The 22,765-nt window shown below is 46.9% G+C and overlaps 1 protein-coding gene across 1 annotated transcript; it reads right to left on the bottom strand.

The window, feature by feature from the left end:
• Positions 1–2,773: 2,773 nt before the first annotated feature.
• LOC117364228 lies at positions 2,774–4,797 on the bottom strand. The gene is made up of 2 exons (XM_033953241.1): positions 4,487–4,797; positions 2,774–4,217 (listed from the first exon to the last, which is right to left on the bottom strand). The coding sequence occupies exons 1-2, from the start codon at positions 4,795–4,797 to the stop codon at positions 2,774–2,776; spliced, it is 1,755 nt and encodes a 584-aa protein (XP_033809132.1).
• Positions 4,798–22,765: the final 17,968 nt, after the last annotated feature.

The following is a 22,765-nucleotide window of genomic DNA, read 5'->3' as shown; positions in this document are numbered from 1 at the left end:
AGCACAAAACCTACACATTCCGAGGATCTCCAAGGAAGGGAGAACAAAAGGTAAGGGAGAACCGGCATGGCTTACCAGACAGGTGAAGGAAGCCATAAAAGAAAAGAAGGACTCTTTCAAAAAATGGAAACACATCAAAACGACCGAAGCATGGAAAAAACATAAAGACGAACAGAAGAAATGTCACAAGGCGGTGAGGGATGCCAAAAAGGACTATGAAGAAAAAATAGCGCAAGAGGCCAAGAACTTCAAGCCCTTCTTTAGATACGTGAAAGGGAAAAAACCCGCAAAAGAGGCGGTGGGACCCCTGGACGACCAGGGAAGAAAAGGGTACATTAAGGAAGATAAACAAATTGCGGACAAACTAAATTCCTTCTTTGCGTCTGTCTTTACGGAGGAGGATACTGCAAAAATACCAGAGGCAATGAAAGTGTTTAATGGAGTAATAGAAGACAGCCTCACCACAGTTGAAGTGGAGTTGGACCAGATATACTACCAGATCGACAAACTTAAAAGTGACAAATCCCCTGGACCGGATGGAATTCATCCGAGAGTCTTAAAAGAATTGAAGATTGAAATCGGAGAGTTATTGCAAAAACTCACCAATCTGACAATCAGAACTGGACAGATACCAGATGACTGGAAGATAGCGAATGTCACGCCAATTTTCAAGAAAGGATCGAGAGGAGAACCGGGCAACTACAGACCAGTGAGCCTTACGTCTGTCCCTGGAAAGATGGTTGAAGCACTGATCAAGGATAGCATAGTCCGGCACTTAGATACACACGACTTGCTGAAACCCAGTCAACATGGGTTCAGGAAAGGGAAATCATGTTTAACGAATTTGCTTCAATTTTTTGAGACCGTGAACAAGCAAATTGATAGTGGAATGCCGGTGGACATAATTTATTTGGACTTCCAGAAAGCATTCGACAAAGTTCCGCATGAAAGACTTCTCAGGAAACTACAAAGCCATGGAATAGAGGGAGATATACAAAGGTGGATAGGCAAATGGCTGGAAAACAGGAAGCAGAGAGTGGGCATAAATGGGAAGTTCTCAGACTGGGAGAAAGTGACTAGTGGTGTGCCCCAGGGCTCGGTACTTGGGCCGATTCTATTTAATATATATATCAATGACCTGGAAGGCGGAATATCCAGTGAGATCATTAAGTTTGCAGACGACACAAAGCTATGCCGGGAAATCAGATCGCAGGAAGATAGCGAGGAACTCCAGAGCGACTTGTATCAGCTAGAGAAATGGGCAGAGCAATGGCAGATGAAGTTCAACGTGGAGAAATGCAAAGTAATGCATTTAGGTAGTAAGAATAAGGAACACGAGTATAGAATGTCAGGAGCAACTCTGGGTAAGAGCGAACAAGAAAAGGACCTGGGTGTACTGATAGATAGGACCCTGAAGCCGTCGGCACAATGTGCGGCAGCGGCAAAGAAAGCAAACAGAATGTTGGGCATGATAAAGAAAGGAATCACAAGTAGATCGGAGAAAGTCATAATGCCGCTTTATAGAGCAATGGTCAGACCACACTTGGAATACTGTGTACAACATTGGTCTCCCAACCTAAAGAAGGATATAAAACTGCTGGAGAGGGTGCAGAGACGAGCAACGAAACTAATAAGAGGTATGGAGAAATTGGAATATGAGGAACGACTCAAGAAACTAGGATTGTTCTCCCTTGAGAAGAGGAGGCTGCGAGGGGACATGATAGAGACGTTCAAAATACTGAAAGACATCGATAAAATAGAGCAGAAAAACAAATTATTTACATTGTCCAATGTGACACGGACAAGAGGACATGGTTTGAAGCTAAGGGGTGACAAGTCCAGGACAAATGTCAGGAAGTTCTGCTTTACGCAGCGAGTGGTGGACGCATGGAATGCTCTTCCACAGGAGGTTATTAAGGAATCCACTGTGCTAGGATTCAAAGGCAAATTAGATGCACATCTCCTTATGAGAGGCATAGAGGGATATGGGTGATTAGAACAATCAGGTGTATACCTGACTGGGCCTCCGCGTGTGCGGATCGCCGGACTCGATGGACCATGGGTCTGATCCGGAGATGGCAATTCTTATGTTCTTATGTTCTTATCATTGCTATAATAGTCCATACAGAACTGCCACTTAACTCAAGTCCATGCAGGAATCTTCAGGCAATCCTTCTGTCTGTGTCCAGTCCATGGGTTCAGGTACTGTCTGCTGGCTGGTCCCAAGGTCAGTGTCGGCTTCAGCCATCTCTATATCCTGGGGCTCAAGCGCTCCATCAGGTGAGTCCTCTCCTGTAGCTGGCCCAGGAAAGACTGCCTTTCTCCTTCTGAGGGCAGCCTCTAAATTGCACAACTTCCCACGCCCTGTTCTCAGAGGGGGAGGAGTTATCTGTCCTGCCTTCTTAGGTTTGCCTGCATTCTTGCTTATCACCTTCAGCTGGGGACTAGCAGAGGGAGAGGTATGTCTCAGAGGCTGTTCCAGGCTGTTCCTCTTATCAACCTCCACTCCCTGCAACTGGATTTTTTCAGACTTAAAGGGGCAGTCAGTAAATTCTTTCTTACCGCTCACTACCCTACCTCTTCCATTAGCATTTTGTATCTTTGGGGTGGCCTTAGCCCTAGCAAGGCTGGGCACGAGTTCAGCTTTAGGGCTAGGATCGTGACATACTCCTACCCTAAAAATTTGACTGTCCTTTAATTTAAAGAAAAGGGGGTTCCCTTCTTACATTGTCACTAAGTCTGACAATACCATCTGAGCAAACAGGACATCACGTTAGTAGCGTCTCCTTGGTTTATTAAATTTTTTTGCTAGCTCTAAGATTGGCGGATCGGGGTCCTCAAAGTCCTCGGGCCATCTCAAGATCGGTGGCTGGTATGGTTTTCCTAAAGCCCCATCAACCTGACTCTTGGCCGCTTCCAAACCATCCACCCTCTGAGCCAATGCTGATATAACCTGAGTTATACCTCCTAACTCTTTTTCCTGCATATTTTCAATTTGCTGCCTCACTGCCTCAAGATCCTGATCCATTCCTTTAAACGTATCTAGGACCTTCTCAAAGTGTTGAGTGTGTTCCTCTATTTGTTCTTCTTGCAATCTCTGCCTTGCCACCCAACCTTCTGTCGTGCCAGTTCTGGTGGTTAGCTCACCGCAAGTGTTCTCCATTTCCCTGACACTATTCTGGATCGCCTGCTGTTGAGCCTGACTTTCCTTTACTTGACCCTGGACTAATTCCAGTTGGGCGGTCACCTGCGCCATGAGACCAGCCAGTTTTTCCGCTTCTCTCTGGCATTGGGCAGTGCTTTCATCCCTAGCCTGCTGCCTATTCCTCATTAACTGATCCTCCCACGCCTGAGACTTGGCTTCTACCTGCAATTTTAGCTTGGCCTCCCAATCCCTTCGTGTAGATGTCAGCTCATCCCTTAATTTCAATATCTCCGCGTCCAAGTCGGCTAGCTTAGCAGCCTCACTCTCTTCCTTCAGGAGGGGACCTAAGTCAGCGTGAGCTCCCTTTTCCGGAGTCCCTACCCCTGTGGATCCAAATCCCTGTTCCCCCCTGTCTGTCTCTGGGAGGCGAGACCACTGTGCTAGGTTGGGATGCCAAATCCGTTCACAGATTAGCTGGGCAATTCGTTCCCCGACTTGCACTCTGTACTCTTTGTCACCATGGTTGACTAGTAGCACCGCTACATTACCCCTAAAATCTGGGTCAATGACCCCGGCGGCTACATCGATTAGCTGTTTTAATGCTAACCCGGATCTTGGTGCTACCCTAAGATAGGCACCTGGTGGGGGAGACACTTGAATGTCAGTTTTTATCAGGGCCCTTCCCTTAGCCGGGATAACTTGGTCATGAGCAGCATACAGGTCATAACCCGCAGCCCTGGGGTATGCCCGTGTGGGAGCCCTGGCCTGGTCCGACAGTGGGGCCCACCTAATCGTAGGCTTCCACTGTTTTGTTTTCTGCGCTCGGGATCTGCGTGTCCTTGCTGAAGCATCAATTATACTTCCCTCTACCTGAGTGCCCAACACATATCCTCCCTGTCTCTCACCGCCGCTGAACCTCCCTGTCTGTGCCTGTACTAGCCAGTCCCGTCCCAATATTAAGGGGTAAGGCGCCGAATCTAATACGGCCACTGGTAAGAGAGATTTTTTTCCCTTATACTGAAGGTTCAGGTGTCCAAGCGGGTATTCATGGGTACCTTCTCCATCGCTGTGCCTGGGCCTTCACCTAGCTCTTCCCACAGTTTTCTTGACACCACCGATTGTTCGGCGCCTGTGTCAACCAGAGCTAAGACTTCTTTGTCCGCTACCAGGACCTTCACCCGATATTCCCTAGGGTGCTTGTCCGCTAGTCCCCGGGCGTACACAAAATCTCTTTTCTTTTTACAGAATCTTTGTGTATGCCCCTCTTTCCCACAGCAGAAACAACGTAGCCTCTCCCGTGAGACCTCCCTGGGCTTGGACCCCCCCGTTTTATGGGTCTGCCTTTGGGATCCTGTATTCTTATCCCCCCGGGCCTGTTCCTTACTTTCTTCAGGGGCCTGTAAGGAGGTAGTCCTCTCTGCTACCAGGCTCTGGACAGGCCCACCGGCTGTACTTGTGAATGGGCGCTGTAGCAGTTGAGCTAATAGTTTGGTCTGCTCACCCATTGCCATCACAAGTTCATTGTGCTGTTGCCTGGCTTGCTTCTGGCTGTCTTCCCATAAGTCCTGGGTGGATTTAAGCACCGTCTGCAAGTCCTTTCTCTGTTCTTGCCTTTCGGCTGTCAGGAAAGCAATCAGCTGTTGTTGGTCCATCACGTTGGTCTTCCTACAAAAAAAAACAGAGAGAGACCAACCCAAGTGCGGTACCATTTACTGGGGTAGCCAATCTCCCTCACCCCCCCTGGTCAAGCCTCTTACCAGAGCGCAAGGTGAGTCTACGCCTTTTGTTTTTAGGCCTCCTTGGCCCCCAGTCGTTACTGCGTTTTTATCCTCTTATTCACATCCAGGCTTCCCTCCAGTCAGGTTCCTCGCCACACGGCTGGATCACCCTGGTCCTGTATTCACGCTGGATACACCACTGGAAGCGTCCGTACACTGGATCCTTCAGAACAGGAACTAACATAACAAACTAAAACATCAAACTAAAACAACAAATTCCAAAGTCCAAAAAAAAAAATTTTATTTTTTTTTCCAAGTTCCTCAAATGTCCAGCAGGAGGCGCTATATCCCACCGCTGCCACCACAATTGTAACACTGCCGATACCTGGTCTTCAGGACATCAGTACAATGCTCACTACAACGCCTCTCTCTCTGTAACGTGCTTCCTCCAAGTAGGAAGTCCTGCTGGATCTCACTGGAACAAATATGGAACAAACTTGGCACAATAGTCAGTTCAGGGTTCAAACACAAAACACTTTATTGTGTCCCAAAAAGGGGGAGTCTGCCTCCAGGCAGTCCTGACTCCCAAATGCGATTCCTAGTCCATAAATCAAAATTATAGTTGAGTCTGAACAGCAGAGCACAACTGCCACCTTACTTCAGGTAAGCAGAAAAGACAAAAGAAAAGAATCACATAGTCCAAAAACATTGTTGTTAGCTGGTCTAAATAAATGTCCAAAAATGCTGCTGCCTTAAAACTCCACTAGGCCTTCAGCAATAAAGCTAGCACTCTTGATAGTGCTACATCCAAGCCTTGTAGTTCTGCTGGCTTGTTCCCAATCAGCTTAGCTAAGCTGATGTGGGGGAGGGGAGTAAGTGAATCCACCTTTTAAACTTTTCTGCAAAACAGAATGCCACGAATGGCTCCACTAACCCACCCAAATGGTAAGTGGATTCTCCCCAAAACTACTTACTTCCCTCAGGTATCTTAACCCAGTCAAAACATAGCTCATAAACTTCAGGTATTCAATCACTCACAGTTTGGAACAAAACAAACGTTGTTTTTTTTCTTCTCTGTTGCCTTGAACACCATCACATTAGCTTATCATTGCTATAATAGTCCATACAGAACTGCCACTTAACTCAAGTCCATGCAGGAATCTTCAGGCAATCCTTCTGTCTGTGTCCAGTCCATGGGTTCAGGTACTGTCTGCTGGCTGGTCCCAAGGTCAGTGTCGGCTTCAGCCATCTCTATATCCTGGGGCTCAAGCGCTCCATCAGGTGAGTCCTCTCCTGTAGCTGGCCCAGGAAATACTGCCTTTCTCCTTCTGAGGGCAGCCTCTAAATTGCACAACTTCCCACGCCCTGTTCTCAGAGGGGGAGGAGTTATCTGTCCTGCCTTCTTAGGTTTGCCTGCATTCTTGCTTATCACCTTCAGCTGGGGACTAGCAGAGGGAGAGGTATGTCTCAGAGGCTGTTCCAGGCTGTTCCTCTTATCAACCTCCACTCCCTGCAACTGGATTTTTTCAGACTTAAAGGGGCAGTCAGTAAATTCTTTCTTACCGCTCACTACCCTACCTCTTCCATTAGCATTTTGTATCTTTGGGGTGGCCTTAGCCCTAGCAAGGCTGGGCACGAGTTCAGCTTTAGGGCTAGGATCGTGACAATATATATATATATATAAATAAATAAATATATATATGTTTAGCATTTTTATTGTTGGTAGATCATTTTGACTTGGTCATTTTAAAAGTAGCTCGCAAGCCCAAAAAGTGTGGGCACCCCTGGTCTATACACTTATCATGGAGCCGTACTGAAGCGTGACATCACCTGGTGTCAAAACTGACCTTTCTATATTTCCCTGACATATACATTCCCAATACTAAAGCTAATAACTCCAGAGAGCAAGCCTCCACCTTCCTGAGTTACACTGTCCTTCGCTAGCACTTCTTAGGAGGACTTCTTATCATATACTGTACTGTTCTGAAAAGTCCAAAAACAGTGATGCCACAGTCAGGAGATCTGACTGCTGGTTTCTGGAGCAAAGGTGAATCTCTTTCTTACTGGCAGAGAGGAAAATGACTGCTTAGAAGTTTGAATTCATATGCACAATGTCTCTCTTAGAAATATAATTATTTGGGGTTCTCAGGGGTCTTCGCCTACAATATGCAGGTCTTATGCTTGCGTCTTCTTCCGCCTACATTTTCATGCAGGTCTTACTCCCAATTCTCCCTCACTATGTGAATGGTGACCTCTGCCAGTGACCTTTAGAAGGAAAAGTTGAGAAAGTTGGTAAGTTCTGGAATGCTGGGGTGGAGGTATAAGAAGGAATGGGGAGATGTCAGATCATGAAGAAGGGTGGAGATAAAGTGTCATATTAGACAACAGGTGGCAGGGATGGAGAGATGTTGACTCATGGAAGAGAGAGGGAGAGATGTTGGGTGGGAGGTGGAAGGGAAGGAGGGATGCTAGAAAATGGGACTTGCTAGCCCAGTTTAAGGGAGGCTGGGAGTTGATAGAAGTCAAGCAAGAAAGGGGGTCATGTCTTCCCCAGTTCCCTTCAGCGTCTGTTCCTCTCTAGCCCACCTTCCCCAGTTCCTTTCAGCGTCTGTTCCTCTCTAGCCCACCTTCCCCAGGTCCCTTCAACTTCCAGTTGCGTCAGAGATGACCTTTACAGCAGCCGCACATGATTTCAACACTCCGGCTGCTGGTAGGAAACAAATTTAGAAATTGCCTGTCATGAAGGTAAGGAGCAGGGAGGGGGAAAGGTGGGGTGCCGCAAGAGGCACATAGGATCCGTTGCCCACGGCTTTGAGCAAACGCTGCAGCAAGATGGAGGAGGAAGCCAGCAAGACGGTAAATACCCAGGGGCGGCAGAGGAAAACACCCATCGCACTCGAGCGGGGCTGCATGTGGTCCATGTGCTGCGGGTTGGACACCCCTGTTCTAAAGCATTATGTCGTAAAGTACTGGAAAGAAAAATATTGTCATTTTCTTGGCTGCATTTTGATATTATATCACCAGCACGCCACGCGCCTTGCAGGCAGAGCAGCATGTCCATTATAACCGAACAAAACTACAGCTAAAAGCAGCTCTGGGGATAAAATTGGTTGTCCGTTATATCCGAAAGTCCGTTATATGCGAGTACGCTATATGCAATGATTTTCTGTATGTTGATAAAGGCGCACCGCCAGGACCAGCGGACCTTGTCCGCTATAGGCGAGGTTCCGTTATAAGCGAGTCCGTTATAACGAGATTATATTGTATATACCCCAACCACCCTCCCTTCCCTTCCCACCCCCACCCTCTCTGGACTCTCGCATACACCTAAAAGGAACTCTCGCATTCCAATTCCAGCAAGAATATTATTCAAATTTTTTTGTCTACTATTTAAAACTATAAACGGAGACAGCCCAACCTACCTGAACAACCGCCTCATCCAAACCAACTAAACCAGGCATAGGAAAACTCATACCCCATTCACACACCCTCCAATCAAAGAAATTAAAAAGAAAAAACTATATGATGGCCTCCTGGCCACTCAAGCAGCAAAACTTGACAACCAAATCTCCAATCTACTGATAGCGACCCCAGACTACAAAACATTCAGAAAAAAAATAAAGACTATACTGTTCAAGAAATCCCTGAAAGAGACCTAACACCACAAGTCCCCTTCTTTCCCTCCACTAACTCCCCAACCCCCCGAAACAATCTACTCTACTCTTTATTTTCCCTGAAAATGACCAAATATCTTTTGTATCCACCTTCTATAACTCTCTTGTAATCCACCTTGAACTGCGAGGTAATGGCGGAATAGAAATCCCTAATGTAATAACTTTGATTACTCTGGATCCCTGGATGGTTCCATCGCATTTTTTTCCCCCGATTGCCATTTGTGACATACATGCCAGCCAGTGCTGAACAGTAGGGCAATCTTCCCCCACCCAGTGTTTCAGAATTAGACAAGTTCCTGCTGAACTGGAACGTACGTAGCTAGGGCTGGTCTCAGTTAGGGCACTGGTCTTTGACCTAGGGGCCACCGCGGGGGCAGAATGCTGGGCATGATGGACCACTGGTCTGACCCAGCAGCAGCAGCAGCAATTCTTATGTTTTAACCAACCCAAAAGCCACCAATAAGAAGCCTCTGTGGTGTTCTGAAATGCCAGAATCAACAAGGGAACTCATTATATTCAGGAGCAACGTCTTATAGGACCACTCCAGAGAGGATCCCAGTATGCCCTTGACTTTTTGGAACACCGATGTCCATAGGTCCCCCAGAAAGGGACATTCCAGGAAATGATGCACTAGAGTGTCCTGGTTAACTGCACAGTGGTGACAACTCTAATCAGGCCATAAACCCATCTGGTGCCCCCTACTTCTGGTGATATAAACCTTGGGTATAATTTTCAAATGCATCTCTTGCTGGCCTACATTAGGGGTAGCCCTAGAAACAGCAAGAAAACAAGTACGGTAGATAGTTCAGCAGCAGTAACCTTCTCCCCCAGTCATCTGCTTCAAAAATTGCGTAGGCTTAAATGCTTTCCCCATCCTGTACCATCCCAATAGCTTATTAAGTACAGGCAAAATGGATAAAAATGCCATCTAGGGGATAAAATTGAGGAAGAACACCCCAGGAAGACCAGAGCACATGGCAGTAACTGCGGATCTGGAGATAAGCCATCTTAGAAGTACCCGGCCATCCCCAACGACATTTATATTCCAGAAACGAGGGAATAGAGCCCATGCTAATCGCTAAAAACTGACCCACAAACCTACAACTAGATTTACGTTCCCTCAGGAAAAAGGCATCCACAGCACCAGGGTTATCAACAAATTCCAGGAAGGGGGGAAAAGGCCCAACTCCTCCCCCCACCGAGTAGTCCTCCACCAGCACCAGGGCAGAGAAACAAGGGGCAGGGGCCTCCCATATCTACTGAAAACCTCAAGTACATTATTCCGCTCCCTGCTTCTACAATGGATACATTCTTTACTACTAGAAGGTCATTTCCCACAAGAACTCAGCGAAATCATCATAACTCCGATATTAAAAGACCCCAAAGAAGCAACGGACCAACCATCCAACTTACAGACCCATAGCCTCAATCCCACTGATGGAAAGCCTCGTAGCCAAAACTTAAACCTCATACCTAGATAATCACAACTTACTCCATCACATAGTCTAGCTTCAGAGCCACTACAGCACGGAGACCCTACTAGGAACACTAATGGACACTGCCAGACAATACCTCTGTACAGGCAAAAAAATCCTGCTCATACAACTAGACCTCTCTGCAGCCTTCGACCTGGTAGATCACAACATTCTTCTACAAACTCTAGACTCCATAGGAATCTCAGGCAAGGTACTTGCATGGTTCAAAGGCTTCCTACAATCCAGAACCTACAGGGTTAAAACAATGCAAGAAAGATCAGAACCATGGTCCAACCCCTGCGGAGTTCCCCAAGGATCACCCCTATCACCCACACTATTCAATATATACATAGCCTCCCTCAACTCCTACCAAGACAAACATGGCATAACTTCATACAGCTATGCAGATGACATCACTATTCTTCTCCCCTTTGACCACCCAGAACCCACCATGACAAGCACAATACACAGAACACTCAAAACAGTAGCAACATGGATGACAGAACACAAATTAAAACTTAACCCTGACAAAACAAACTTCATCCTCCTAGAAAATAACAAAACTCCAACCTTAACAAATCTAGTAATAAACTCGATCTCATACCCCATTCAACCCACACTAAAACTTCTGGGAGTAATAATTGACAGAGGCTGTACCATGCAACCACAAATCAACAAAGTAATAAAAGCATCGTTCGTGACCATGAGAAATCTAAGACAAATCCGAAAATTCTTCGACAGGAAAAAATTCCTACTTTTGGAACAATCTCTTATCCTTGGACTAATAGACTACTGCAACATACTATACCTCCCATGCCCAGCAACCATGATAAAACAATTACAAACAATACAAAATACAGCCCTAAGACTCATCTACTCACTGAAAAAATATGACCATATCACAGAAGCATACCATGACTCACACTGGCTTCCAATACAAGCAAGAGTACACTTCAAATTCTACTGCCTATTTTTCAAGGCTATTAATGGAGAAAGCCCAATCTACTGGAATAACCTACTAACTCAATCCTCTTCAACCAGGCACAGGAGAACCCACTCACTATTCACACACCCATCATCCAAAAATGTCAAATGAAAAAAACTATATGACAACCTAATAGCCTCCAAAGCAGCTAAACTGGACAGACAAATCACCATTCTATTATCATCGACCACAGACTACAAAACCTTCAAGAAAGATATTAAAACCATACTCTTCAAAAAATACATAAAACCCATCTAGCACAACCAGTCCCTACCCAAACCCTACCTACCCTCTCTATACCCTTAATACACTCTAATTTGCTTCTAACTACCCAACAAAGTCTAAAATGCTTTTAATTACCCAACATTTATCACCTTAAGATCTCGACAACTCTTTGGTACTTCTTAAGTAACTATTATGACATCGCTTATGCTATTCCTGTAAACTTTTATGTAATTCTTGATAACTTTGATGTAATCCGCCTTGAACCGCAAGGCATTGGCGGAATAGAAATCACTAATGTAATGTAATGTAAAATTAATGACTATATGCTCCATCTTATTTTATTTTTAGAAAATTAGTAAAAACACATTTGTGTGATCGATTTGTAACCTAATGATTCAGTTTTTATCTTTTATCTTTTTATCTTGTATATATTTCTGATGATTTGTATTGTATTTTTTTCATCGATTGTCCAGTACTTCTCATTATCCCAGGACAAGCAGGCAGGTATTCTCACTAGTGGGTGATGTCATCCGACAGAGCCCCGATACGGACGTCTCACAAGCATATTTTGCTTGAAGAAACTCAGAAGTTTCGAGATGCCCGCACCGCGCATGCGCCAGTGCCTTCCCGCCCGATGCTCCAGGCGTGTCTCCTCAGTTCTTTTCTTTCCGCAGAGCTGAGAAGTTTTACTTCAATTCTGCGCTGACTGAATTCCCGTTTTTTTGCCTTCTAATTGCCGCGATTTTGGGTTTCTTTTACTCTTTATCGTGTGTTTTCTTTGTTTTATTCTTTAAAAAAAAAAAAAAAAAATTTTTCCTTCCGGCGAGTCGGCCAGGTCGGCCACGTAGCTCAGGCCCCACTCCTTCGATCTCGCGGCGGAGCTTTTTCGGCCTATGTCCCGGCCAATCACCGGTTTTAAAAAGTGTAGCAAGTGCCAGCGCGCGATTTCGCTGACGGACCCGCATCGACGCTGCCTGCAGTGTCTTGGTCCAGAACATTTCCCGAAATCGTGCCGGCCTTGTTCCACTCTTACAGCGTGGGCGTTTAAGCGGCGCTGTCTGTTGTGGGAGTTGATGTTCAAGATGGAAGCTGCAAAAGAACCTTCAGCTTCGACTTCATCAGCCGCTTCGCCTGTCCATGCGAAGCCCGCTACTACTCCTGCTACTCCGGGTCTTCTGAAGCCGGCTTCGTTTGTTCCGGTTTCGACCCCGAGTTCGGCGCCGGTGCCTACCTCCATCTCCTCGGCTCAGGTACTGCCTTCTGCCATTCCACCCAAGGTCATTAAAGTGCCGAAAGCTTCCAAGCAGAAGTACTTGACCACGAAGGAGCGCGAAGACCGTGCTGGAGGACCCCCTTTCGGTGCGGATCCCTCCATATCGGCTTCGCTGCTGTCCCTTTTGGAAGCTCAGTTTGTCGAGCTCATGCAAACTATGGGACCCAGGTTAATCGCCTCCATCCAGGGTGACCTCCAGGTCCCGATTCCGGGGGGCGGACCGCCCCCTCCTCCTCGCCGGTCGATCTCGCTGCTTGGCGAGGAGGAGCGACATAGGGCGGCCGGTCCCTCGAGGCGGGCTTCCTTCAGTGACATGCCCCCTTTGGAGCCGGTCACGCCTCCACGTCAACAGGGCGGGGATCCCCCTTTGGGTAATCGAAGCCCTGGGCATCACAAGTCTCAGGAAGAGTTCTTCCGTACTCCCTACCAGGCCTGGACTGCGTCGCGTGAGGCGTCGATTCTTCAGCCTCTTCGCTTCACAGCCTCGAGTCCCATTTACTCGCTAGAGGCATCGGGGGACCATGCGAAGCATCGTCATTCTCGATCCCCCTCCAGACACCGTGAGGGGCATCGGTCCAGGCATTCATCACGGCACTCCTCGCGCCACTCTGAGGTTTCGCCGCAGAAGAAGCTGCCACGTCTGGGGTACTCTTCATCTGACATGTCCCCCCCCGGAGGGGCCGGAGTACGATGAACCATCTACCTCTTTTTCTCCCTGTCGATCCCAGGTCTCTCTGGATCCCGAGGCCTCGACTTCTTCCAGTCCTTCTCGGAGGCCTGTGCTGGCGGATCAGTTGTCTTTTTCTTCTTTCCTCCGGCAGATGACTTGGATGTTACCTTGGACACCGGGTCTCGATACTCTAAGGAGTATCTCGATACCATGCACTTGCCTCATCCTCCTGCGGAGTCTCTTCGACTGCCTCTCCATAAATTGCTTGATCAAACATTTATGAGATGTTTTGAGACGCCATATTCCATTCCTGCGGTCTCGGGCAAGTTGGATGCACGATACCGCACGGTCCATTACAAGGGGTTCGAGGGCTCTCAACTCTCTCATCAATCCCTGCTGGTCGAATCCTCCCTCAAGCGGTCTCATCCGTCCCAGGTGTACGCCTCCGTTCCCCCGGGTCGTGAGGGCAGGACGATGGATAAGTTTGGGAGGAGAATCTACCAGAACTCGATGATGGCTTCCAGAGTTCTCAATTATAATTTTTACTTTGCATCTTATTTGGAGTTCTTCCTGCCTGTTCTTCGCAAATTTACACCTTATATCGATTCCCAGGCTCGATTTGAATTCGAGGAAGTGGTAGCCTCACTGTCCCAGCTACGCCTCCAGTTGATGCAATCCTCGTACGATGCCTTTGAGCTTTCGGCACGTGCTGCCGCCTGTTCCGTGGCCATGCATCGGTTGGCATGGCTTCGGACCATTGACATGGATCCGAACCTCCAGGACAGGCTTGCCAATGTTCCTTGTGTGGGAGCGGATTTGTTTGACGAGTCAATCGAGACTGTGACGAAGAAACTTTCTGACCATGAAAAGTCTTTTCAATCTATCCTTCGGCCCAAGCCTCAACAGTCTCGACCTGCTAGACCGACCTTGATCTATCAGCGGCGTTACACTCCACGGCAGGCTCCGGCTGCGAGACAACCGGCGAAGAGGCAGCCTCCTCAGAAGGCTCAGCAGAAACCTCAACCGCCTAATGTACCCAAGGCTCCTCAGCCTTTTTGACTCCATCCCAGGGAGCATAACTGACATCGTTCTGCATCCCCCTGTTTTTCCCATCGGGGGTCGCCTCCACCATTTTTATCATCGATGGGAGGCTATTACCACCGACCTCTGGGTCCTTTCCATCGTAAGAGAAGGATACTCTCTTCAATTCCATCGGGTCCCTCCGGACCACCCTCCAAGAGAGTATCCTTCCAACTTGACACAGACCGCCCTCCTTCTTCAGGAAGCTCAAGCTTTGCTCCGGCTTCGGGACATCGAGCCGGTCCCGATGGACCAGCACAACCGGGGTTTTTACTCCCGGTACTTCCTTGTCCCGAAGAAGACGGGCGACCTGCGGCCCATACTGGACCTTCGGGTCCTCAACAAGTTCTTGGTCAAGGAGAGGTTTCACATGCTGACCCTTGCTTCTCTCTATCCCCTCCTCGAGCAGAACGACTGGTTATGCTCTCTGGATCTCAAGGAGGCCTACACTCACATTCCCATTCATCCGGCCTCCCGCAAGTTCCTCAGATTTCGGGTGGGACACCTACATCTGCAGTATCGAGTGCTTCCATTCGGCCTGTCCTCGTCTCCCAGAGTCTTCACGAAGTGTCTGGTGGTGGTGGCCGCTGCACTCCGGAACAGGGGTCTTCAGGTATTTCCCTACCTCGACGATTGGCTCATCAAGGCCCCCTCAGCTCCGGGGGTCATTTCGGCAACCCTGGCCACTATTTGCTTCCTGCAGAGTTTGGGCTTCGAGATCAACTTCCCCAAATCTCATCTACAGCCCACCCAGTCTCTCCCCTTCATTGGGGCGGTCCTGGACACTATTCGACTCCGAGCATTCCTTCCCCCTCAGCGCTTGGATGCTTTTCTTCATCTCTGCCAGTCTGTGTCTTCTCGCCCGTCCATCTCAGCGAGACACATGATGGTCCTCCTGGGCCACATGGCCTCTACAGTTCATGTGACGCCTTTTGCCAGACTCCATCTCAGAATTCCTCAGTGGACCCTGGCTTCTCAATGGACTCAGGTGTCAGACCCGTTGACTCGACACATCATGGTCACTCCTGCTCTTCGGCAGTCTCTACTTTGGTGGATGACCTCTTCGAATCTATCCAGAGGTTTGCTGTTTCACACCCCTCCCCACCAGAAGGTTCTCACAACCGATTCCTCGACCTATGCCTGGGGGGCTCATCTGGATGGGCTTCACACTCAGGGATTCTGGACCAGTGCGGACCAACTCCATCAAATCAATCTTCTGGAGCTCAGAGCCATCTTCTATGCTCTTCAAACTTTTCAACATCTGCTTCACGACATGGTGGTCCTCATTCGCACAGACAACCAGGTCGCCATGTATTATGTCAACAAGCAGGGGGGCACGGGCTCGGCCTCCCTCTGCCAGGAAGCTCTCAGAGTCTGGGATTGGGCGGTTCGCCACAACGCCTTCCTCAAAGCTGTCTACATTCAGGGGAAGGACAATGTCTTGGCAGACAACTTGAGTTGTCTACTCCAGCCTCATGAATGGATTCTCCATTCCACCCCCCTTCATTAGATCTTTGCACAGAGGGGGACGCCTCAGATAGACCTCTTTGCGGCTCCCCACAACTTCAAACTGCCTCAGTTTTGCTCCAGGATCTACACTCCTATCGTCTCGAGGCAGATGCCTTTCTGCTGGATTGGGGGAATCGCTTTCTGTATGCATTTCCGCCATATCCTCTCATTCAAAAGACTCTGGTCAAATTGAAATCCGACCAGGCCACCATGATTCTGATAGCTCCTCGGTGGCCCAGGCAACCTTGGTTCTCCCTTCTACTTCAACTCAGCAGCAGCCGGTCCTTCTTCCAGTGTTTCCTTCACTACTTACTCAACATCAAGGATCACTACTTCATCCCAACCTGCAGTCTCTCCACCTGACAGCTTGGTTCCTCTCAATGTAACTCCTCACCAGTTTACCCAGGCGGTGAGGGATGTCTTGGAGGCTTCCAGGAAGCCTGCTACTCGTCAATGCTACTCCCAGAAATGGACTAGATTTTCTTCCTGGTGTGTTTCCAATTCCAAGGAGCCTCAGCGAGCCTCCCTATCCTCTGTATTGGACTATCTCAGTCTGGTCTCAAGTCTACATCTATACGAGTCCACCTGAGTGCTATTGCGGCTTTCCATCAGCCTCTACAAGGGAAACCTCTCTCTGCTCATCCTGTGGTTTCCAGATTTATGAAAGAACTTTTCCATGTCAATCCTCTTCTCAAACCTCCTCCAGTGGTTTGGGATCTCAATGTTGTCCTTTCTCAGCTTATGAAACCTCCTTTTGAGCCTCTCAACAAGGCTCCACTTAAGTATCTCACCTGGAAAGTGGTTTTTCTGGTGGCCCTCACGTCTGCTCGCAGGGTCAGTGAGCTTTAGGCCTTAGTGGCGGATCCGCCTTTCACAGTATTCCATCATGACAAGGTTGTCCTCCACACTCATCTGAAATTCCTGCCTAAAGTGGTCTCTGAATTTCATCTCAACCAATCCATTGTGCTTCCAGTGGTTTTTTCCAAAGCCTGATTCTCATCCTGGAGAATCAGCTCTTCATACTCTGGACTGTAAACGTGCTTTGGCTTTCTACCTGGATCGCACCAAACCACACAGAACTGCTCCTCAACTTTTCGTCTCCTTTGATCCAAACAAGTTGGGATGACCTGTATCGAAGCGCACCATCTCCAACTGGATGGCGGCTTGTATCTCTTTCTGCTATGCCCAGGCTGGATTACCCCTTCCCTGTAAGGTCACAGCCCATAAGGTCAGAGCAATGGCAGCCTCTGTAGCCTTCCTCAGATCGACACCGATTGAGATTTGTAAGGCTGCCACTTGGTCCTCGGTTCATACATTCACCTCTCATTATTGTCTGGATACTTTCTCCAGACGGGATGGACAGTTTGGCCAAACAGTATTACAAAATTTATTCTCCTAAGTTGCCAACTCTCCCACCATCCCATAGAGGTTAGCTTGGAGGTCACCCATTAGTGAGAATACCTGCCTGCTTGTCCTGGGATAAAGCAATGTTACTTACCGTAACAGTTGTTATCCAGGGACAGCAGGCAGCTATTCTCACGTCCCACCCACCTCCCCTGGGTTGGCTTCTCTGCTAGCTACCTGAACTGAGGAGACACGCCCGGAGCATCAGGCGGGAAAGCACTGGCGCATGCGCGGTGCGGGCATCTCAAAACTTCTGAGTTTCTTCAAGCAAAATATGCTTGTGAGACGTCCGTATCGGGGCTCTGTCGGATGACATCACCCACTAGTGAGAATAGCTGCCTGCTGTCCCTGGATAACAACTGTTACGGTAAGTAACATTGCTTTGTAAACCACCTTGAACTATTATGGCTCTGGCGGTATACAAGAATACATTTTTTTTTTTTTCATTGTTCATTTTATTACAAGGTTGTACAATCTGATGCCTGTTAACCTGTCTGAATGTTAGCCCACAGTGTTAAGGTTTGTTCTGATAAGTCACTCAAAGCTTGTCTGGATGCTCATTTATTGTTTTAAGGTAAAGGGGAGGGTTACTGTTTTTATGTCTTTTTCAATTTCTTATGGCCTCATTGCAGCATTGTATGTAAATTTTGAATCTATGCCTCTCTGTCTGTTAGTGACTATGACACATGCAGTGGTGGCTCTTCTCATATACTTCTGTGTATTTATTATATCATTATGGTAAGGTTATTTATGATGCTTTCCTGATCAGCAAATGATCTAGCCACCATGTTTTATAACATATAGTTAAAGTATGGAAGGTTTGAGAGTTAGTTGTTTTAAATCACTAATATATAATGTAAGATTATGGATGTCACACTGTGGCTCATTGCTTTTCCAACATTCCTCAAGTTTCAAGTTTATTAGGTTTTTTAATATACCGCCTATCAAGGTTATCTAAGCGGTTTTACAATCAGGTACTCAAGCATTTTCCCTATCTGTCCCGGTGGGCTCACAATCTATCTAATGTACTTGGGGCTATGGAGGATTAAGTGACTTGCCCAGGGTCACAGGGAGCAGTGGAACCAGGCCCTGGAGTCCAGGAGTTAAATATCACAGTTTATTGGTGTTCACAACAAATCAATGTCTCAATAAAATCAAAATCTGACAGATGCCAACAGGATAAAAACATGAAAACATCAAAATTGTACTGTTTTAGAGGTAAACAGTCTGTGTTTCGGCAAAAGAATTGCCTTCCTTAGGGGTCCTGATAAATAAGAATAACCATACAAAGAAAACAGAAAAAGAAAACCAATCAGAATTTGAATATGAACAATCCACTATAACATAAATGAGGAAGTGTGGCGCAGTGGTTGGAGCTACAGCCTCAGCACCCTGGGTAACCCCAGGGTGCTGAGGCTGTAGCTCCAACCACTGCGCCACACTTCCTCATTTATGTTATAGTGGATTGTTCATATTCAAATTCTGATTGGTTTTCTTTTTCTGTTTTCTTTGTATGGTTGTTATTCTTATTTATCAGGACCCCTAAGGAAGGCAATTCTTTTGCCGAAACACAGACTGTTTACCTCTAAAACAGTACAATTTTGATGTTTTCATGTTTTTATCCTGTTGGCATCTGTCAGATTTCGATTTTATTGAGACATTGATTTGTTGTGAACACCAATAAACTGTGATATTTAACTCCTGGACTCCAGGGCCTGGTTCCACTGTTTTGTTTCATAGCTTTCATAAACTACAAAAGATCACAGAAAGACAGGTAAAAATATCTGGAAAAATTAAAAGAAGCTGGTCATGTACTCAGGAAGAAAAAGATGCAAATAGAAGACAAAATAGTACACACAGTAAAACTGGGGAGGGTCAAGACTTTTTTTTAGGTATATTAGTGACAGAAAGAAGTGCAAAAGTGACATTGTGAGACTCAAAGGTGAAGGAGAGAAATATGTAGATGCTGCTGATAAAGGCTGAATTGGTGAACACAGAAGAACAGAAATATTTGTTTATAACTGAAGTGTCAGGAGCGGGAATGCAGAAGACAGATGCAAATTGGGATGCAAGTATGGTAGACCCTGATCGATTTTCAGTGGATTGAGTTTGTGAGGAGCTAGCTAAAGGTGGATAAAATGATGGGGCTGGATGGGTACTGAAAGAACTTAAGAAAATTCTGGTGACTCTGCAGGCTGACCTTTTCAATGCTTCTCTAGAAGACTGGAATGGTCCCTTTCCACAAAGATAGATGTAAATATTCATTTTAGTATTTATATACCACTAATAGCCTAAGTGGTTTACATTCAGGGAACTACAGGCCGGTAAGTAAATTAATGGAAACACTTTTAAAACAGAGAATAGTGATGCTTCAGGAATCCAGTGGATTACAGGACCTGAGGCAACATGGATTCACTAGAGACAGGTCAGATAAATCTGATTAATTTCTTTGACTGGGTGACCAGTGAATTGGATAGAGGATGTGCGCTAAATGTGGTGTATTTAGATTTTAGCAAAGCCTTTGACAGTGCTCCACAAAGACGTCTAATAAATAAATTGAGTGCCCTTGGGATGGGTCCCAAAGTGACGGACTGGGTCAGGAACTGGTTCAGTAGAATGCGACAGAAGGTAGTTGTCAATGGAGATCGCTCTGAGGAATGGGATAATAATAATAATAATAACTTTATTCTTATATACCGCCAACAATCTTGCGACTTCTAGGCGGTTTACAATAAAGAGAAATTGTACAGACAGCGAATTACAGAGTATAGCAGTGTACATCTGATTATGACAACATTAATCGTGATAACAACAGTTCGTATGCTGCAGGGCCATGCGGCTTACAAAGAATTAGAAAAATTCCATAAATTGAATGGAGTATTCATAGTTAGTGATTAGGGGTTAACAGTTTACAAGTTCGGTTTTGGGATGGTATTACGAAGGGAGGCTATTGTCCTGGTTCGTTCCCTAGGTATTTCGAGAACAGGTAAGTTTTTAGGTGTTTTTAGTTAGTGATTAGGGGTTAACAGTTTACAAGTTCGGTTTTGGGATGGTATTACGAAGGGGGGCTATTGTCCTGGTTCGTTCCCTAGGTATTTCGAGAACAGGTAAGTTTTTAGGTCTTCCCTCTGCCGTGGTCCTGCCCCTCCTCTGAGTCAGAGGCAGGATTGGGGCAGAGGGAAGACAGCTCCTGAGGCCTATGGCAACCTGCAAGGATTGCTAAAGTACCAGCGATCCTCAATGCAGGCTGCTCCCTGCAGGAATTAGGTCAAAGGATGTGGGAGGGCAGGGAGGAACATGCAGGTCTTCCAGGGGGGAGGGGGCAGGGGCAGGCCTTCAGGGGGGAATGTGCAGGCCTTCAGGGGGGTGCAGACCTTCAGGAGGACAGGCAGGCCTTCAAGGGGTGGTGTGCAAGCCTTCAGGGCCCTGCTGTAGAAATACACAGAGGGAGGGAGGGAAGGGGGGTTCAAAGAGATGTGAATATGCCGGACTTTGGGGGGGGAAGAAATAATGGGTCTAAAAACAGAGGAGTGGGTGAGAGATTGTGGATTTAGGGAGGGAAGGAACAGAAATGGAGAGAAGTTGGACACAAGGGATGGTGTGGGGGGGGGGAAGAGATACTGGATAGGAGGGTAGTTGGAAAAAGAAAAGGAGAGATGGTGGACCCTGGGGTGGTGGGGAAGGAGGGAGAGATGCTCAATGAAAGGGTAGTTGAGAAAAGTGGATCTGTGGATGGAAATGAAAAAAAGGAAAGATGCCAGACTTCCAGGGGAGGGAAGGGAAATGAAAGGGGAGGACAGAGATAGAAGATAGAAGAAAGAAGGAGACCCTGGCAAGCAAGTTATCAGAAGACAACCAGAGCCTGGGACCAACAAGATTTGAATAATGTCCAGACAACAAAGGTAGGAAAAATGATTTTTATTTTCAATTTAGTGATCAAAATGTGGCCATTTTGAGAATTTATATCTGCTGTCTATATTTTGCACTATGGCCCCCTTTTACTAAACCGCAATAGTGTTTTTTAGCGCAGGGAGCCTATGAGTATTGAGAGCAGCGCAGGGCATTCAGCACAGCTCCCTGCACTAAAACCGCTATTGCGGTTTAATAAAAAGGGAGGGGGTATATTTGTCTATTTTTGTATGGTTGTTACTGAAGTGACATTGCATAAAGTCATCTGCTTTGATCTCTTTGAAAAAACCCCCAGAATATAAATGATAATTAACATTTTCTCTGCGTACACTGTGCTTTGTGTTTTTTTAAATTTTATTGTTGGTAGATCATTTTGACTTGGTCATTTTAAAAGTAGCTCGCAAGCCCAAAAAGTGTGGGCACCCCTGATCTAAAGGTAGCCAAACAGATTGAAAAGGTAATGGTGAAAGCTAGGAGGATGCTAGGGTGCATAGGGAGAGGTATAGCCAGTAGGACAAAAAAGGAGGTATTGATGCCTCTGTATAAGACTCTGGTAAGACCTCATTTAGAATATTATGTACAATTATGGAGATTACAGATATAAACAGAATGGAGTTGGTCCAGAGGAAGGCTATTAAAATGGTTGGAGTTCTTTGTTATTAAAATTTTACTGCAATGCACTTTGTGACCCCTTTTGGAATGCCAGCTCACAGTTTAAAACTATACTCATTAGCATTAGCCCTCTTCTCCAAGGCATAAGTATCTCTCTCCTATATTGCTTTTATGCCCTTCTCTAAGTGAAGCCCATTAAGATATTCATTAGCAATCAATAGACTGCAGAGGGTACAATCATTTCCCTTCTTGCTCTCTCCCCTGCAGGCAATAGCAGTTGATCACGATAGTGTAGGATAGAACATTGGATGGTGCACAAGAACCCACTGAGCTGGTAAGTACTTTATAGGGTACTAGTCTTTAAGCCCGTTACATTAACAGGTGCTAGAATATATGTCTGTCTGTCTTTCTTTCTTTCTTTCTTTCTGTCTCTCTCCCTCCCGCTGTCTTTCTTTCTGTCTGTCTCTCTTCCTGGCCCCCTTTGTCTGTCTGTCTTTCTGTCTCTCTCCCTGCCCCCGTGTCTTTCTTCCTTTCTTTCTGTCTCCCTCCCTCCGTCTATCTTTCTTTCTATCCGTCTCTCTCCCTGCCCCCTATGCAGCAGCATTTCTTCCAACCCACTTCTCTGTGCAGCAGCCACAGCAGCATTTCCCCCCCCCCTCCATTTCCCTGTGCAGCAGCATTTCCCCCCCTTCCCTGTGCAGCAGCATTTCCCTCTCCACTTCCCTGTGCAGCAGCTGCAACACCATTCCCTTCCTCTCCATTTTCCTGTGCAGCAGCATTTCCCTCCCCCACCCCACTTCCCTGTGCAGCAGCCGCATTCCCTCCCCCTCCATTTTCCTGTGCAGCAGCATTTCCATCCCCCAAACCCCCACTTCCCTGTGCAGCAACAGCAGCAGTATTTCCCTCACCCTCCAATTCTCTGTGCAGCAGCAGCAGCGGTATTTCCCTTCCCCTCCATGTCCCTGTGCAGCAGCAGCATTTCCCCCTACCCCCCTCTCCCTTCCCACATTCTGGCCTGCTCCATTAGTCCCTTGCCACCCCCTTTCCCTTCCCACAGGGTCCAGCCTGCAGGATTAGTTTGAGCCT

This window comes from Geotrypetes seraphini, chromosome 7, assembly GCF_902459505.1.
Source record: "Geotrypetes seraphini chromosome 7, aGeoSer1.1, whole genome shotgun sequence".
Lineage (NCBI taxonomy): Eukaryota > Metazoa > Chordata > Amphibia > Gymnophiona > Dermophiidae > Geotrypetes > Geotrypetes seraphini.
The sequence above is the reverse complement of the archived record's forward strand: the minus strand, read 5'-3'. Positions and strand labels throughout refer to the sequence as shown.

Coding starts and splice junctions, on each gene's coding strand:
- LOC117364228 (XM_033953241.1), bottom strand. CDS start 4,797: ATGGACCAACAACAGCTGATTGCTTTCCTGACAGCCGAAAGGCAAGAA. Junction 4,218..4,486: donor AAGAATACAGGATCCCAAAG/GCAGACCCATAA, acceptor GTGAAGGCCCAG/GCACAGCGATGGAGAAGGTA.